Source organism: Meriones unguiculatus, chromosome 9 (assembly GCF_030254825.1).
Source record: "Meriones unguiculatus strain TT.TT164.6M chromosome 9, Bangor_MerUng_6.1, whole genome shotgun sequence".
Lineage (NCBI taxonomy): Eukaryota > Metazoa > Chordata > Mammalia > Rodentia > Muridae > Meriones > Meriones unguiculatus.
Window position 1 is genome coordinate 59,650,774 of NC_083357.1, and position 19,323 is coordinate 59,670,096.

Consider the following 19,323-nt stretch of genomic DNA (forward strand, 5'->3'; position numbering starts at 1 on the left):
GATCGTAGCAGCTGTCAGTCATGGGTAATCATTCTCCTACCAAGGCAATACCTGTTCAGTGTTCTACTTGATGCCCTGAGATCATGAAAAATGGGTAAAATGAGTGTGAGTGCGTCTTCTGATTCTCATGGGGAGTCTCTCGTGTGCACATGGAAGTGAAAAGCAATTTCCTGATGAATGCTCAGAGAGGCCCCACTGCACACACCGGGGATCGGGTTTTTATCAGCCTGCCTCAGTGTGGACTCGGCCACCCTCTTGTCTTTGGAGCTCTCTGCTCTATCACATCAGCTCTAAATCAGCCAGGCTTTGCCTCGCTCCTCTGCACCAGGCCCTGGAATGCTCTGAAGGAAGTAAGCCAGGGCAGTGAGCCCACCGTTGTGCATGGCTGCTGTTGAGTGTCTTTAGAACAGAGGCATCATGGTTTGTGTGATGGTCTTCCGTTGAGTTCCTGTTCCTCTATCTTTGCTGAAAGTAGAAATCTTAAAATGAGATCTTCTTGTTTATGGGTTTTGTATTACTGTTCAAAAACCGTTGTCTTCTGTTTATGGCTAAGCCAAGGAATCTCTCAAGTACTTGTAGTGCCTGTGTGCATGTGGAATGGACAGAGCAAAGAGAATGAGCCCACGACCTCTGTGGGTGCTCTTGTGTAGACCAGCTGTGCCCTCGACCACCTTCCTGGGGTATTCTTGTGTAAATGGATTGTGCTTCTTGGCTGCCTAGGGTCCCTTGTTCCTTTGGAACCTGTGTGAGTTTTGACTGTGCTGCTCAGTCTATTGAAGGCATCATCTTGGTTTGCTTGTTTTAATCTATGTAATTAAAATGTTGAGAGTCAGATACTGTAGAAGAAATAGTGCAGAAACTTGCTTTCTACAGATTAAATCCATTATAATTAAAGTCTTGAAGGTGATGACATTAGACAGACCACAAATGTATTTAAATGGCTAGTGTAAAGATTTTCATGGTGGGTTCGTTCAGTGGTTTTGACACAGATGGACAAGCCATTAAAAATTAAACTTACATTCCTTTTCCATATCTTGTACCCAGGCTATATTCTGAATTGCCCAAGTATAAGTATGCACAGAAAATATAGCATATACACATACTTTTGAGGAAAAGGGCTTTCTAAAGTATGATGCAGAAGATATAAGCATAAAGAAAAATAGAATTACACAAAAATATTATGCCTTTACTATGGCAAAAGCTAAGAATAAACAAATAGAGCTAAAACACAGTCTTCATTGTATAAAGGCTATTCATAATAGTTTTTTTTTTAAGATGACAATCCCACTGAGAAAATGAACAAGGGATATGATTAACTAATTGGTGTCAGAAATGAAAAATAGAGATGTCTATGAAATATTTATTTTTAAAATGACCTTCATGATAACAGCTATGATTTCTTTTGGATTTCTGTTCAATTGCAGTAAGTGTTTTTGACTTCTTAGTCTAAGTTTTTAAAAGATATATTGTCATCACCATCTTTTAAAAGGAGATTGGGACTGGGGAGAAGAGTGTTGGCCAAGGTGAGACTCTTACAGCATCTGAGCCTGCCCCTCATCCCGTCCCCTAGAGGCACATTAACGCACCTCAGGATCCACTGTAGCTTACACATGAGGCATAAGCTACAGGCATGAGGGAGTAAAATTCTTAGAAAGATTGCGTAAGTGGCAAAAAGGAAAAGAGGGTAAAGGGAGGACACAGCAGAGACCCTGTTCAGCTGTCTCAATGTTCACCATTTCTTTTCAGAGTATTTAAAAGATGCCTCGAAGAAGATGAAGAGTGGCATCCTGTTTGTCAAACTGGTCAACCCGCGCTCAGGTGGGTTTCACTTCCCTCTAACCCCCTCGTCCGTCTGAATGTTTCCAGCATTGTGCGAAGTGTGGGGAGTGTTTGTGGGCCTGCGTGCTGTCCTGAACTAACTCAAAGGTTCAGACGGCATCCTACAGTGAAAAACAAAATCATGCTAAACACTGTAAAGAATGTCTTTCTAGTTTTCACCCACAGACTGTTGAATGGTTAGAAATGTTGGTGACATGCAAAAGTCGCATGTTTGATTTCTTTCTGGAAACAGATTGATTTTCCTTGGCTTTCTCATGCCAGCTTTCCTTAGGGTGCTTGCCCAACACCAGCCTGCATTTATATTCACTTTGTGTTGTACAGGAAACAAGCAGAGTGAGAACACAGAAGGCCGTCTTTGACACGTCACAGTTCTGGTTGGCTTCATTTTCAGCTGTTCTTGCTTTTCCTCTGACCAGAAAGGATGATGCTTTTTCTTCTATTAAAATCATTGAGAGCTTTATGTTTTTTCGGGAGATAGGTGTTTTTAATTTTATATTCACATTTTCAGTTTAATTTTCTAATTCCGAGGCAGAAATGTTACACTGCACCCCGCCTTGTGGTGACACTGGATTTCCCTCTTGTTGAAAGACCTGAGTAGACACCTGATACCTCTAAGTCTTAGCTGTCCTTGTGACTGTCACGCACAACAGATGGGCGAAAGCTCACGGGTAGTGCTTTGCTGGGAAGGTGTGTAAAGCAAACAAGAGAGGAAAACAGAACCAAAACAGGCACCCTAACCCCTTCCTCTAGTATCTTTCCTCAAACTAAAATGGAATATGCCTGCTGAGCCTCAGAACTGGGCAGCCAGAGCAGGGAGGAGGAATTCAGGAGAAGCTCCAGGAGGCCCTGTCCTGAGGCACCTAGCAAGAGAAGGCATCTTCATCCACAACTCCAAGTCCATCTAGATGGAGGCATGGCCGTTTTATTTTCACTGTTGGCCAAGGAAAAAATAAGAGCTAAGCTGACTGCTTACTGTGTCCTAGGTCACTACCTAGGAAATGTATGGGTGTCTAATTTTTTCAGTCCTCACAAAACCCTTCTGAGGTGGAGTCAGTACTGTTCTCCGTATGCAGATGAGCAAGCAGAGGTATAATAAGGGTAATGTCACTTCTGCATGTCACATTCAGCATGCGAGTCCAGAGGTTGCTCTGTGGTTAGAAAAGGATTTTATGAGTTGAGAGGTCTCATCAGGGATGCATCCTTATTATCCCCTTCCCCCCACCGCATAGGCCCATCTTACTGAAGACTGACCTTGGCGCTGAGTTAGGGGTAAAGCCTCAGGTATGCACAGGCTTCGGCTCTCTTGTCCCTACACATCTGCATCCCAGACCTGGCACATGCTAGGCAAGTGTTCTACCACTGCCTGAGCTGGCTTCTAGCTCTCCTCTCCCCTCCCCACTTCTAAAAGAATAAAATGGAAAATCCCATCCAGGTGACTAAGGCTTGAAGAGTGTCCTTCCCTTTCCCAGTAGAGTGGCTGGTGGCGTCTGAGGGCTTGGTTCTAGCCTTTGCTCCTGTGGCTAGCGAGCTGCATGCTGGCATAGGGACAGACCTAGACAGTAGCTCACACACCTGTCTGAACCATTAGGAGGCTAAGGAACAGTCCAGGGGAATGACTTGTGCCTTGCACGTTTATGGCTCAATGAGGATTATGGAGCTGAATTGAATGTCTGTGCCTAATACCCATCAGCTTTCCTTGGAGTTTGCTAGTGTAGAGCATGACTCCGTGTGTCTAGGTTCCTGTTAGGAGCATTCCTTGGAACTGTTGTACAGACTATTGACGTGTGTGTGTGTGTGTGTGTGTGTACGCATGTGTGTATACGTGTGTGTATGTGTGTGTATGTGTGTGTGAGAGAGAGGTGATGAATACTAAGCCTGCCTGTGTTACAGGGGAAGGAGCCATGTACTTACTCGACATGTGTCTACAGCAGCTGTTTGAAATAAAAGTTTTCAAGGAAAAACACCATTCTTGGTTTATAAATCAATCAGTTCAATCAGGTAAGTGAGAAATAAATTATTATCACACAAACACACACACACACATATATATATATATATTTATAAAGGTTTATAGATCAAGTGAAGCTAAGTCAGGCTGTCACATGTTGACATGATAAAATGACAATTCTGATTTATCTCCTAAAACACCAACACATCCTCTGGTAAGAGCTGGGTGCCCTGTGTGCCTCAGAGGGCAGGCTGAGTTGATTGGAAACACTTCCTTTAGAGAGATTTTAACATTATTTCCCGAGCAAATTGATACAGTTCCTGAAACATACTAGAATGTCACAACTTTTTAAAAAATGGTTTCTCATGGCAGTGCCCTCGTTTAGCCAGCTTTCCTGTCACTGTTGTGTAATAAACACCTACCCTAGACTGTCCACTCGTCAGAAGGGAAGGTGTGCTGTGGCTCACAGTTCTGAGGTCTCAGTCCACAGTTCCTTAGGCTGGTTGGTTCTGAGGTAGCAATTCATAGTGGCACCGTGTGGCAAAACCACTCACTTCATGGCCAAGAACCGAAGAGAGAAAGAGAGAGCAAGAGGAAGAGAGGTCATGGTCCCTCCTCTCCAAGGGATCCAATGCCCTCTTGGGCATCTATAGGCACCTGCAACAAAGTGTGCGCATGTGTGTGTTCATACACACACACACAAACACACACACACATTCATAAAAATAAAGAAAAAAAATTTTAAATGAAGTGTAGTTTGTACATAGTTGAGGAGGTAGGAAGTGCGCTGTCCCCTTCTATTGTTCATTAGGCAGCCCGTGAGGGCCCCAGCTGCTGGCCAACTCACAGCTCGCACTGGCTGTGGCTGAAGAACGTCAGCTGGAGGCTGGAGAGTGTAGCAAAGCAATGATGGATCCTGGACAGCCTGGCTCATAGACCACTCTTCCTCAGAGACTTTTCAAGAACAGTTTTGTTTTAAATTTATTCTTTTAAAAAATAGTCATGGCCACCAGGATATTGGTATTCAGCTTCAGAAATGTGTTCATAATTCCTGCAGATAATGGATGCATCATGTGAAATGAGCTCAAAGCATCAGATAGGTTGTTTGCTGACCTACTTTTCCGGGCAGTCAGATGGTATCATACGTTGCCTCCTTAATTATTTGCTTACTACACACACTGACACAATTTAGGTTAAGATGTCTTGCATGTGTAGATAGATTGCTCTATTAGGTATTAAAATAAGCACGTCTTCCCTAAAACCAAAATTAAAAGGTTGTGTTGAAGCAAGAGAACTGCTTTTAATGACCGCACTTTCCTGGTTCAAGTGTGTGGAGAGCAGATCTCTGCGTCTGTGAGAGAAAAAGGCAGAGCTCTGTGTGGAGGGCTGAGTTTTCATTTGGCTGGCGTAGGTTGCTGCTCACGTTGTCTTCTGGGTCAGGGAATCATCTGGGGTGGTGGATTAGACTGGGAGCCTTACCCATCATCTGCAGTCTGGAACCTCAGACCACAAGAGAAGCTCTGCTCCAGAGCATGCTGGCCTTTCCCCAGGCTTCCCCCACGTGCACAGTGGGGAATGGCTCTGTCATTTTACCGACCAGCTGATACGGCTTCCTGAGCTCTCTAGCTCACAGTTCTGTGTTTCCCGACACATCTACTCTCTCCAGTGAGGCCTATAAAATGATTCCAAAGTTGAAATGAAAAGTCAGAAGTGGTTTCTAACGTTTTAGTTCTCTTCACTCGGGGGTTCGAAGCCTTTCTAGACTGAAGGAGGCAGTCAGAACCTAACTCTAGGAGATGAGGGCACTTAAACCAAGGTGTTTCTTGACAACCTGGGTTTGCCTGATGGGACGCACAAGCTGTGGGTCGCATGTGCTGTCAAATGGGCGGGTGTTGTAGGCATGTGCAAGAAGGCTTTCTGACTGTGGGATTTCAGGTACGGCTCACCCCGGAGAATGAAATAACCAAATGGTCCTTGTAAGGCATACCTCTTTGTTCTTCTTCATCTGCAGGGGGGCTTCTCCACTTTGCCACACCCATGGATCCTCTGTTCCTGTTCCTTCACTACCTCATAAAGGCTGGCAAAGAGGTGAGTCCCGCACTTGGGGTATTTACAGGGGTGGGTAGAGGACACACTTTTCAGTGAATTTCTGTCACTAGAGTAGGAGCCCCATGTGTACCAGTGAGGGTCAGAGTACCCTGAGACCCCCCCTTCCCTGAGGCAGCACCTTGGTGGTGAGCAGGTTTGCTACTAGGTCACTGTGACCTCCGTGGCCTAGCTTGGCACTCTGTACCGCAGTAGTAGCCAAGAGTAGAATGAAAACTTAGCGCTAAGTGCTTAGATGTGAATGTTAAGAATTTGGCCTAGTGAACACTGACGAATAGGGATGCTATGTGTACTTGGGCCTTGAGCATGCCGAGCCAAAGTGCTCGTTCCTCTCAACACTCAGTCTCTGCTTCCTGGATGATGTCTGTGCCTCAAGGTACAACAGCAGTAACTGGATAAGCACACTTCCCTCACACAGAGCTGTGACAACTGCATTCGGGATCCAGACTTAAGTAACATTCATTGCTTTTACTACTTGAGCAAGGATAATGTGTTTTTGTTTGGTGGGTTGATTTTTTTGTTGTTGTTGTTGTTTGTGTGCTTGTTTTAACTAGATATCATTTATGTGTATGTGTGAGTGACTACACTTCTGTATATTGTATGTGCCTGGTACCCATGGAGACCAGAAGAGAGCATCACAGCTCTGGGAACTGGAGCCACAGGCAACTGTTAGCTGCCTCGTAGATTCTGGAAACCGAAGCCAGGTCCTCTGCATGATCAGCAAATGTTCTTGACCTCTGAGCCATCCCTGTAGCACTACTGAGCAGGGATATCCTAAGTGAAACTTGCAAGGGTACAGTGTCGGCTGGGGCACCTTGGTGTCACTGCCTTAACTCCAGCTAAGGAGCCCAGTTTTGCCTAATATCGTTTCAGTTACCAGGGTCATGTCAACCTGATAGGAATGCACGTAGCCTCTTAGAATTATTATGAATATAGATTTGAGCTTGGGAACATCTTAAATGGGGCGGGGATTAGGGACACTCAAGGGTCCATCAATCAGCTTGAAAATCTTTGAGTTCACAACTTTAATGAGTGTTACTTGAACTGCTTAGGACAATCTATTTCTTGGGCTCTCATATTTGCATATAGAGTAAATGCTTATGCTTTATTTTATATTTGGTCTTTAAACCATATTCTTTTTTTTTCTTTTATTAATTACAGTTTATTCACTTTGTATCCCACCTATATAAACCAAATTCTTAAAGCTTTATTTTGTAGGTTAATCGATTTTAAGTTGTTATAAGTATTGAAAAGTCACAAAACTCACCCCACTGTTCTTATGCCTATTTTTCCTTGATACGCTTTCTTCTCTCCTTTTATATACATTAGTGAAGTTTTGCCGACACTCCCCTGCCCCATTCACTCTTGTCTGAGAGCTGCCAAGGTCGGCAGTATATTGGGGTACACAGCAGTAAGGCTATTGAGATTCACGCCTCTGAGCAGCAGAGGTGGTTCTGGCTGTTGTCAGGAAGCTGTAGGAGGATTTTGAAAACTTTGGCCACTCGGCGGTGGTGGTGTTCTCCAGGGTCAGCTGACAGGGAGAGAGGCACCGAGCAGCTTCAGTACATGTCAGCACCTCCCCATCTTCTGTTCAGAGCAAGACCCGCTCTCGTACTCCTTCGTCTGGCCTTCTGGAGGCCTCTAGGGTGCTGTGTGGTCAATTCAAGGTGACAGATGCAGAGTGAAGCAGAAATGATGCTCACCAGAGCCACTGTGTGTGCCTTTTCTTCCTAAGTCCCAGTGTAACACATGGCTGTCTAGTATTTCTTCCCTACATTTAGATGGGATTAGATATAATTTAGTTATTAAAGTATTGTCCCCATTTTTTAATTTGACCTGTTCTTTTTAAGTCACAGCCTTTAACACCAACTCTTACTAACTTTATATTTAAAAAAGATTTCTTCTTTTACTTTTTTATGTACATATGGCAAAGAGAATATGAATGCAATACCTATAATAAAACTTCTGTCCTGACTGTGGTGCCATATGTGTGGGTACTATTTAAAGCAGTTAAGTATAAAAATACTGGCTGATCCAGGAAGACAGACCTTTAAAGTAGAAACCTAAAGGCTGTAACACTAGGGAGCCTGGGTTAGACAGAAGAACATTTCATTCAGGCATTTCTTGCCTCCTTTAGCCTAATGGAAAAATATAACAAGTTATCACATGTACTGTGAAAGAAATGAGAGGATTCACCTTGAAAGCCAGAGGAAATTGATCAGTCACACTGCCTGTCTTTAGAAGTTTGCTCACAGAAACAGAGAAGCAGAGGTGGGCCCTGGACAGAGAGCGCATCTGCCCCTAAGCCTGGCGCCGTGGTCAGGAGGCCTTCTTCATCAGATGTGCATCTGCTGTGCCACGAGTAAAGTTAAGAGAAACCGCACCTGGGAACTCTGTATGGCTCATGCCAGGCTGTCAGCTTGTCTGGCTGCGCCTGGCCTAGCCTGCCCGCGTCTTCTTTGTACTTACATCCTGGCTGCCTTTTCCTTTATCCCTGTCTAGTTTGGAAGCCTCATCCAATGGCTCTTGGAGGGACGGATTCACTTTGGGAATGTTTCTTTTCTTTCTCTCTTTCTTTTTTTTTTTTTTTCCTTTTTGTACTAGAAGGCTTTTTTGTTTTGTTTAGTTCTTCAACCCTGGAGTGAAGACAGGGAAGCATCTATATTCTCGGTCTGTTCTGGGCTTGTTCTAGGGACAATTGGGACTTCTGCTTTGAGACCTCAGCTGTCTCATTTTTATATGGAGTTGCTGGACCATCCTCAGACAGTCCTGTCTCTCTCTGTTTTCCTGGGATTTTCTATGTTACACAGCATCTGTGCCCTCAAGCTTGCTGTTTGGAATGCCCTCCTTACAAGAGGGGCTCAGGCTGTAGAGGCTCCTTCAGTGGAATGAGGAGCTCAGGTTCTCATGTAAAGATTTTCTATGGAATAGTCCAATTTTCCCCCTCTCCTTTTTGTGTGAAAACACATTGACTGGACTGTTTGCTACCCAACTGACTCAGATGTTCCTTTTAGGGAAAGTATCAGCCCTTGGATCAGGTTGTAGTGGATGACATGTTTCCGGATTGCACCTTGCTGCTGAGATTTCCTGAGCTTGAGAAATCACTTCGGCATGTGACAGAGGCAAAAGGTATGATGGGCAAGCCTTCGAAATCAGGCTGTGGTCATGTGGTCGTGTGAGGGTTTCAGCAGGGAGAGCTAGAGAAGCCAAGGTGCTGCAGTCATCCAAATGGAAGAGCAGGGGAGCCTGAGCTTGGGAGATGGAGCTAGAGGGAAGCAGCTGTTTTCATGTAGAACCATCTGCATCTGGTGATGCAGTGGCGCTCACGTGAAAGCGGGAATAAGAATGACTCTGGTCTTAAGTCGCAACCTAGCCCAGAGGATGTGCACCAGTGGCCTCCAGGAGATGGAGTGTGGCCCAGAGGAGCAATGAAGAGCGTGGCCATAGACACTACCCACAGGGGGAAATGAGCCGTGTGCATATTGTTGCATATAGTAATGGGCTTCGTGAAGACATTTCATTCAAGCATATCACGCAGTTTGAGACTTCAAGCACTATGTTAGAGTAGAGAGAACGGACAGACATCCTTACCTCATTCCCAGTTTTGGAGAAAACACTTTGAGGTTACCTCATGTGGTATAACACTGGCTGCCTTCTGTCACGCGTGGCCTTTGCTGTGCTCAAATATAATCCTTCTCCAGGTTCTTCTTTATTCTTCATAAAAAGATGTTGGATTTGTTAAAGATCCTTTCTGTGACTATTGAGAGAATCATGTGATTTCTTTCTTGAGTCTACTTCTCTGTTATTACTGAACTCACTGATTTGCATATGTTTGATAAAGCTTGCATCTGGAATGAAGCTGACGTGGTCACGATGAATGATCTCTTTACTATGCTGTTGAATTTGGATCACAGTGTCTTATTAAGAATTGTTAGCTCTGTGTTCGTTGCTGTCTGGTAATTTTCTTTATGTTGTTGTATCCCTCATTCAGTTTGGGTTTCGGGGTACTGGCTTCATAAATGTTTGGTAGTGTTCCTTTCAGTTTTATGAAGTGATTTGAGGAACATTGATGTTTCTTTATCACTGCATGAAGATTCAGCAACTGATTGCCTGGTTCAGGGTTTCAGTTGTTATTACTTCTTCAACTTCTTATAAACACATGTCTTACCTGTAGATCTGTTAAGTTGTTTATGTTATCTTGGTTTAATTTTGTTAAGTCATATATATCTGAAAGTTTATCCATTTCTTTACGATATGGGTTTTCAAAGTAATGATCTTTTTAATTTCATTGGTTTATGTTGTCATATCTCTTCTTACCCCTAATTTTATTACTTTGGGTCTTCTTTCTCTGTCTTTTAGTTAGTTTGGCTAAGACTTTCCTTTTCAGGTGAATTTTTGTTTCCTTGACCCTTTATATAGTTCTTTTATTGTATTTAATTTGTATTTAATTTCTGCCCTGGTCTGTATTCTTTCTGTCTAATGATTTTAAGTTTAGCTTGTTCTTTTTAAAAACATCAAGTAAGCCGGCACAGTGGCACACACCTGTAACCCCAGCACTCAGGGAGGTAGAGGCAGGCAGATCTCTGTGAGTTCGAGGCCAGCCTGGTCTACAAAGCAAGTCTAGGACAGCCAAGACTATACAGAGAAACCTTGTCTCGAGAAACTACAAACAAACAAACAAACAAACAAACCCATGAGGTGCACCATTAAGTTATGTATTTGAGATCTGGTTGTTTTGTTGTTTTGTAATTTAGGCATTTTTAGCTATAAACTTCCCCCTAAGTGCTTTTGTTGGATCTCACGGTTTCTGGTACATCATGTTTTCATTTTCATGTGAATGTTTTTTGATGAATTAGAAACACTATGCAAACTTGGTGTCAGTATCTCAAAAATCACCCTACTAGTTCCAGGGTTAAGAAAAAGTCTAGGCACCAGGACATGCTCACTGATGGTTTAGGGTCACAGGTAGTCTGGCAACTGTGACAGTTCCTCTACAACCAAGAGAGTGATTACTCCAAGAAGCATAAGCTTACAGGGTGGGGGTTGGGGGCCAGTAACTATTGCATTCAAGAGGTCTGCTAATTCCTATGTGGCCAACACTTGGGGATTCATTTTGGATCTGAGTGGAATATGGCACCTTTACTGTAAGAATCATCTCGTTAAAGATCTTCCTGATGCTGTTTTGCTGTGGGTGACATAAATTAAGTTGACTGTAACTGTTTTTGAATGTTAAAGTAATAGAGTAACTGCAAGTCCTTTTCAGTCACTTTAACATGATTTCAAACATGCAGTTAACCTGTATGCAGAATTCTGCCATTAGCACTGTATTAAAATGGTCATCTTGAGTCAAAACGTAGAAACGCCTGTCACGAAACAGGATCTAGTAATCCCTTGCTCACTTCACATCTGTGTCTTAGAGGGCACCCCATCGCCCCGTTTAGTCCACCCATCTGTTGTGTCATTAGGTGAACCTCTGTATCGCTGTTCCCTTTACTTCTTGTCATTGCCTAACACATAGACCAGCACACAGAAAGTTTCTAAAACCTTCTACCTCAAATGTTTACTCTTTGTGTTTAAGTGATAACAAAGCAGAGAAAAGTGATTCCGGTTAAACGTCCTCCAGAAAGTGAAATCTCTGGTGCCCTATAATCTCTGGGCACCTTTCTAACCAGCCCTCCCATAATAATGACCAGTAGTCTGTAAATTTACATAAGAGAAACCAAAACCTTTGAAACTGGAGAGAAAAAAGAGGCCAGAAGACCACTCGTGCCTCATCTTTTAAAAGAAAACCCTCCAACAAACTATGTCAGTGTGGGTGCACACCGCTGGCCTCGCTCCTGCAAACGTGTGCAGAGGCCATGCACTATCCATGGTGGCCATGGTTCCCATGAAGATCTCCAGGAAATGTCCAGTTCTACATTGAGCCCAGGCTCTGAGAGCCTGTAAAATGTAAATGCATGACATGTGCTTTATATGTCATCAATCTTTACAGTAATTCCTGTCACTGTCATAACCTGAGACTCAAAGAGCTTCAGTAATGTGACTAACATTACAAAGAGTATCAAGACAGGATCTAAATGCATTTGATAATGGCTCTTGCCTTCCTTCCTACAGCCGTGTAATATTCCAAGATACTCTACTAGAATCTAGGTGGTGTAGCTCTTCCTAATAATTACCTTTAATGTAGCAAAAGGAGAGCAATAGGAAGGAGTCGGAGAGAGTGAGCCTGGCTTCAGGAGCAGATACTTCTCTGTCCTGCAGAGCTCTCTAGGGTTTTTAGGCATTGTATATCTTCCGGATCATCGTCAGTGATGGTGTTAAACACTGGCTGCTTATTTATGCTCGGATTCCTCTATCATAAATTAGTGTTTGGTTCTATTCCCTGATATTTATTTACTCATATTCCCCCATCTATATATGAGTATTCGCCCTAGATGCAGGTTCCAGGGTCTGGTGTTAGCAGCAGACTGAGTCCAGTTGTACATAGGAGCCTTCTGTGCCGCTTTTTCTCTGATGGGTAAGGACAGCCACAGACCCTTTGTAAGTGGTCTATGCCCTACCAGCATCACCAGTGGGGAGATGCTCTCATCTAGTTACTGACTCAGGGTCTCAGAACAGGTTTCTGGGCAAGGAGGCTCACAGTTAGTGGAGAGACTCAGAAAATGACTAAGAGGGTCATGAACTTGGCCTTGATTTAGCCTTTTTTCATAGTACAAGCCAGAGCTGCTCTGTGCTAGGCATGTAATTAACAGGCAGATAGTAGAAACTGACTATGCAGTGGCCAGTATTCTAACCCAGGAGGTAGGGGAAGGGAGCCTCCGAGATTTTTGGTTATGGGAAACCCTGAGAACGTAGAAATGGAAAGTGTTCTAGGCGATTTGTTCTGCAAGTCATTGGGGGAATTCAGGTTTGCACACCAATTACCCATTTACTGAACATGTTATTTAATCATAAAATTACTTTTTTCACCTTTGTTTTGTAAATTCAATCTTTTTAGATGCTTAAGGCCAGTATAAATCTTTCAGCCATGTGCAGATATTACATAACTCACTGATTCACAAGAATTAAATTTAGGTTGTACATGCATGTGAGGTTTTTTTTTTTTTTCTTCCTCCCTCCCTCCCTTTTTTTGTTTAGGTTTTTGAGATTTTCATTCATGAGTTCTGTGTTTACATCCTTTCCACCTCACCCTCCCCTCCTACAACTGTGTCCCTCCACTCCCTCTTAAATTCATGACCTCTTTTTGAATTTCATATACACATGTATAAATGAATCCAGCCTGTTGAGGCATTTGGCATTGCTTGTGTGTATATGTGTTGAGGACCAGTGACTTGGGCTTGAATAGCCTATCAGGGGAATATTTAGCTTCAAAATTTATGATGTACAAACTTTCTAGATAGAAAGCCTACCTGGCTTCACGGTAAATTGTATTTTACTTTAAGGAAGAAATAATACTCAAAACAAGACAATTTGCGCAGACATTTTCAGCAAATAGATGAAGAAAAAAAATTGTGAAACTAAAATTTTGTGAGATCAGAAATGGCCCCAATAACAAAATCAAAGTTGTTATGAAAAGAAAATTTGACTAACATCTTTGGCCATCACGGATTGAAAAGAATACTCAACAGAATATTAAAAAAAATATTAAATCAGGAATACAAAGTTTGCTGAGAAAATTTGTATATTATAAAAAACTGTGATCGTGTCAGTAAATACGGAAAAGGCAATTGACAAAAGTGAGCCATGAAATCCATTTAAAGTGAACTTTCTCTCTCTGATAAAGACGTCTGTGGCAGACTCCTTAAGTCGTTCTTAGAAAACACTGAACATACTTTCTCCTTTAGACCAGTTCAGATAAGGATTTCATCTGCAGAAGTCTTAGAAGGTTCAGAGATATGAGGAAGAGTGAAAAGGCAGGCAATTGAAAAACCACTGTAAAACCGCCTTTCTTCTTGGACAGTATTGTCATCCATGACAACAGAAAAAGGGGACCCACACAAAGTAAGACTTACAGGAAGCAAGATGTTGATGGGGGGGTCACTTACAGAGGGCAGCTTTGTGTACGGGGTCGTGTGTTGTGAAAGTTCAGTGTGGGAAGGGGTTTTTGAACCGTGGAAAAAGAAATTTAAAGTAGCTTGTTGAATTAAATACAAAAGTAAAAATGATTTAACTTCAGAAAAAAAGAAAAGGACAAAAATTTGTATGATCTTGAGGAACTCCAATGTTTCTCAGGACACAGAACCATAGTATAAAAAGGTGTATCTTGTATTTCATCTAAAAAATATTCTTGTTTTTCTTTTACAGACACAGTTATGACTACTTGGCAGTTCTATTCCTAATTCTTTTTTTCTGGACATGTTAAAATATGTGCCAGTGCAAAAGTTTGAGTGAGGATGCAGCCTCTGTGTTTTGTTTTTCCATTTTGCTTTGATTGTTTTGTTTTAAATAACAACCATCCTAAGTAGCCCAGAACTAGAACAAATCAATGGCTCTCTTGGATGGGTCAGCAAATGGAGTCTCTGTAGCCAGCACTGCCCTGCAGTTCTAAGGAAGGAGCTGCTGCAGAGAGCAGCATGGACACATCTCTCAGTGTTGCATGTGTTCTGCATGACCCATTGATGGTTGGCCTTAGAGCACTGGTTTTCAGCCTGTGGGTCATGACCCCCTGGGGATCACATATCAGATAGCCTTGTATATCAGATACTCATATTACAGTTCATAACAGCAGCAAAATTACAGTTATGAAGTAGCGATGAAATAATTTTATGGTTGGGGGTCTCCACAGCATGAGGAACTGTATTAAAGGGTCTCCGAGTTTGGAATGTCTGGAATAAAGCAGAAAGGAACCTACGCTTGCTGCTCAGTGGCCACCTGAGATGGGAAAGGTGGGAGAGCTAGAGGTGTTGAAGGAAGTTTTTTATGGTAGGGGTGTGTCTCATGCTGTTGTGATAACAAGCCCTGAAAGAAGGAACTCAGGGAAGAACTTTTTTTTTTTTTTTTTTTTTTTTTTTTTTTTTGTGGCTCACAGTTCCAGGTCACAGCCCATCATAGCAGGGCAGTCATGGTGGTTGGGTTACACCCACAGTCGTGAACAGAGCAGCAAGTTCAGGTCTGTGTGCTTGCTGCTTGTCATCTGCCTCTGTCGCCGGTTCTTCCACAGCTCAGAAATGGCACCACCCACAGTGGGCAAGCCTTCCCCCCAGACATACCCACAAGATAACCTGATCTAGATAATCTCTTATTGAGAGTCTCTTCTCTGGTGAGCCTCGATTTTGCCAAAATAGTAGGTAAAATGGTTAAAATCACAAGGGAGATTACCTGCATGATTTCTCCATACTGCTCAAGTATTAGACACTAAAAATGGATATGTGCACTCGTTCAGTGAACAGAGTACCTTTATAATGTCTAGTCAGTACCTATGTAGTGTCTAGTTCTTGAAAAAAGTCATTTCTGACCTCACACTAGAAGGTAGGCCTTCTGATTCACTCCACGCATCCCACCTCCAGTCTGTCTCGAGAGGGTGTTCAGACAACGCAGGAGTGATGCTGCCCCAAGATTTGAGCCCCACTAACTAGGGGCATATGGTTTAAGGGGGCAGGTGAACTGTTCTGCTGTGGACTTACTAGGTTCATTTAAGGTGTTACACTTCCCATTGGGTTGGGTTAGCTTTGTTGAGAAAGGTGCAGTTGACCTTGGCAAAGAGGAAAGCTGAGCTGGGAAAACAATCCAAGAAGCCATGGCAGGTGGAAGACCAAAGGAACCAGTTTAATGGTACCATGTTGGAGGGGCTTTTCCCGTGGAGAATTGGTGGGCAGAAATGCCAGAGTCGGGAAACATCCTTGCTTTAGGACCCACACCTGGGGCAGGAAGGCCACTGTTTACAAGTGCTTTGGCCATCTTACTTAAAGTGGCTCCAATGGGATCTCAGACTCTTCTCTCTCTCTCTCTCTCTCTCTCTCTCTCTCTCTCTCTCTCTCTATCTGTCTCTCTTGTTTGTTTGGTTTTTTGATACAGGGTTTCTCTGTGTATCCCTGGCTGTCCTGGAACTCCATTTGTAGACCAGGCTGTCCACAAACTCACAGAGATCCGCATGCCTCTTTCTCCCAAGTATTGGGATTAAAGGCATGCATCACCACTACCCAGCCCAATGGGGTCTCTTTAATAAGAGTGATAAAATCTGGGTTGTTTCCAGCTTGATGCCCCTCAACTGAAGAATGGATATAGAAATTGTGGTACATCTACACAATGGAATATTACTCAGCAATGAAAAACAAGGAAATCCTGAAATTTGCATGTAAATGGTGGGATCTGGAAAGGATCATCTTGAGTGAGCTATCCCAGAAGCAGAAAGACACACACGTTATATACTCATTCATATAGACATATAATATAGGATAAACCTACTAAAATCTGTACACCTAAAGAAACTAGTCAAAAGGGAGGATTCTGGCTAAAATGTTCAAATCCCCACTCCGAAAGGCAAAGAGGATGGACACCAGAAGAACAAGAAAACAGGAAACAAGTTAGGAGCCTCCCACAGAGGACCTCTGAAAGGCTCTGCCCTGCAGACTATCAAAGCAGATGTTGAGACTTATGGCCAAACTTTGCGCAGAATGCAGGGAATCTTTTGAAAGAAGTGGGAAATAATAGTTAGATCTGGAGAGGACAGGAGGTCCACAAGGAGAGCAACAGAACCAAAAAATCTGAGCACAGGGGTCTTTCCTGAGACTCATATTCCAACCAAGTACCATACATGGAGATAACCTAGAACCCCTGCACAGATGTAGCCCATGGCAGTTCAGTGTCCAAGTAGGTTCCATAGTAATGGGAACAGGGACTGTCTCTTGGCATGAACTGATTGGCCTGCTCTTTGATCACCTCCCCCTGATGGGGGAGCAGCCTTACCAGGCCACAGAGGAAGACAATGCAGCCACTCCTGATGAGACCTAACAGACTAGGATCAGAAGGAAGAAAAAGAAACCCTCCCCTACCAGTGGACTTGGGGAGGGGAGTGTGTGGAGAAGGGGGGGGAAGGGAGGAGGGAGGGAACTAGAGGGGGGATGCAAAGTAAAGTATAATTAAAAATTTAAAAAAAGAAGAAAAGAAAAGAAAAAGAAAGGCACTATTAGGGGAAAATTTTTTTCTAAAGCCTTTAAACCAACAATTCAAAATTGTATTAATTTATGGCAAAAAAAAAAAAAAGTGATAAAATCAACCAGGCAGTGGTGGTGCCTTTAATCTCAGCACTCAGGAGGCAGAGGCAGAGGCAGGCAGATCTCTCTGAGCTTGAGACCAGCTCTACAGAGCTGCTTCCAGGACAGCCAAGGCTATGCAAAGAAATTCTGTCTCAAAAAACAAAACCAAAAAAGAGCAAGCCAAAAAGAGTGCTAAAAAGTTTTTTCACCTGAGATTTGTTCTGACCATCAAAGAAGAAATATGTGAAAAGAACTTGAAGAAATGTCAGTAGCAGGCTGCTACTGTTCACAAATGCCATTGTCATCTTTTGATTTTGTGTGTGTTATCTCCTGGTGTGCTCACAACAGCCCCTCGGGGAATCCCCTCCTCCCGTATATTGGAGGAAGCAGGTTCTGAGAGTGATGCCATAGCCCAAGATAATGGCACAAGCTGGATGTGCAAAGAACCCAGACAGGGTGCTCAGCCTGACTTACCTCTCGATGGGTCAGAGAGCCTACCTCAAGGGGCTCAGGAAGTGGGGTTCTTCTGGGATATTGGAGAGCAGAACAAAAGCAGTGACCAGCAGAGGTGAATCTTTCATGGGACGCTAGAGCACTGAGGGTTTCTGGAAAGTCTCTTAGGGTGTGAGTGAAGCTTCTAACAAGTGACCCAACAGTGCACCTTCATTGCGTGCCTGAGTGCTCATAGTGTCTGGCTTGTGTACAGGGTGAGAGATGGCCTGAGGAGGAGAACAGTCCAGGCTAATAGCCTTGTACTGCAGTGGACCCCGTGGTCACGCAGTCCTGGGCCTAGAGGAGCAAGAGTTCTTTGACATGTGATAGAGCGGGCTTGCTTCTTACGCTTCCAGTGACATGCTCAGGGATGACTGTGTAGGACCACCCCTCCCTATCCTGCTGCGTTTGGCCCTGCATGTTGTCAGCCACATGCACGGGGGAGGAGACACAGTGAGCCTCAGGCTTAGCATCATTTAATCGCCATCAATAAACTACCCTAGAAAAGCAGTTTCCATTTCCTGGGGCCCAGAGGGAGGAGGGGGAGCTCATTCTTTATGGCTCCCTGTGGAGTCTGTACTGGTCATAGGCTTTCCAGTGGTCGTAAACATGACTCCTGCATGGCTGCAGGGAAGGCCTGGTGGGAGGAAGAAGAGAGCCTGAAAATAAAGTGTCACACAGGAGGTCCTGGTTTAATAACTCAGCATATAAAGCCAGGTGCATTGTGAAGAAAGGAAGTATCTTTTATAAGAGAGGGGGACTTTCATCCCTGTCAAGGACCACACTGAGGTCACCATGAATCTAAATCCTCCTGATTATATTGGTAATGCATCAAGAGGCAGATATGCCTGTCTTTTAGGCTTCATTAATCCCACCGGGGAAGCACTCAATAGTTACTAAATTGTTGGGTGTCTTTTCCCTCCTGAATATACACAGTGAATTTCCCAGCTGCCTGCCTTACTTCTATTCCCACCCCAAACCTTGGGATTTCCATTTTTATTGTAAAGGGATGTGTTCTATTGAAAACATCGGAGTGATGTTCATAAAAAATAAGATTGCTTAGCTTGTTTCTTGGCCGCGTTTTTTAATTTGTTTTCTTCTGAGTTGTTTGTATGAATTGGGGAATCCCTAAACTCCTGTTCACTTGGTGGTGGTTGATTTCTGGGTTGGTTGGTTGGTTTGTTTGTTTGTTTTTCTATCTCAAGTATGTTCTCAGGTTTATGTCTTGAGTTCTTGAATAATACAAATGGCTATGAAATGTCTTTAAATTACCAATTTGTGCATGTATTTCCTGTTATAAGTTTATGGCTTTTGTTTAATTCATTATGCCGAGGTTCTTATGTTTTCTCTTTTAACTCAATGCAGAAGTAAACAGCAAGAAGTACTATAAATATAGCACAGAGAAGACACTGAAGTGGCTGGCTAAAAAGGTACGGCTGTAGCGATCCAAGGCTGAGGAGAACCTAGTTTTCTTTGATTGCATGGTCCTGCCCCTGAATGACAGGAGCTCTTGTTTTTACATGTGGTTCACCTAACCAAAGAGGGGCAGGTTAATTCTAGAGTCATTTCTCTACATTCTCCCAGCATCTTCCACCATGTGGTGGGGGTCTCAGAAAGGCCATGTGTTGAGATCATTCAGGCTGAAGCTCCACTTCTTAAACCGTGCAGCCATCTCGTCTTCTGACAGCTGGTATCTTAGTCACTGTTGCTGTGCAGAGACACCATGACCAAGGCAACTTTTTC

The 19,323-nt window shown here is 43.4% G+C and overlaps 1 protein-coding gene across 4 annotated transcripts in view; it reads left to right on the top strand.

The window, feature by feature from the left end:
• Rnaseh2b (ribonuclease H2 subunit B) overlaps window positions 1-19,323 on the top strand; it is a 74,855-nt gene that overhangs the window by 12,882 nt on the left and 42,650 nt on the right. For all 4 annotated transcript variants that reach the window (XM_060391286.1, XM_060391289.1, XM_060391290.1 and 1 more), the window contains exons 2-6: window positions 1,747-1,818; window positions 3,730-3,837; window positions 5,799-5,875; window positions 8,908-9,022; window positions 18,946-19,010. In XM_060391286.1, coding sequence (XP_060247269.1) covers window positions 1,747-1,818; window positions 3,730-3,837; window positions 5,799-5,875; window positions 8,908-9,022; window positions 18,946-19,010 — 437 coding nt within the window. The remainder of the gene's footprint in view (window positions 1-1,746; window positions 1,819-3,729; window positions 3,838-5,798; window positions 5,876-8,907; window positions 9,023-18,945; window positions 19,011-19,323) is intronic.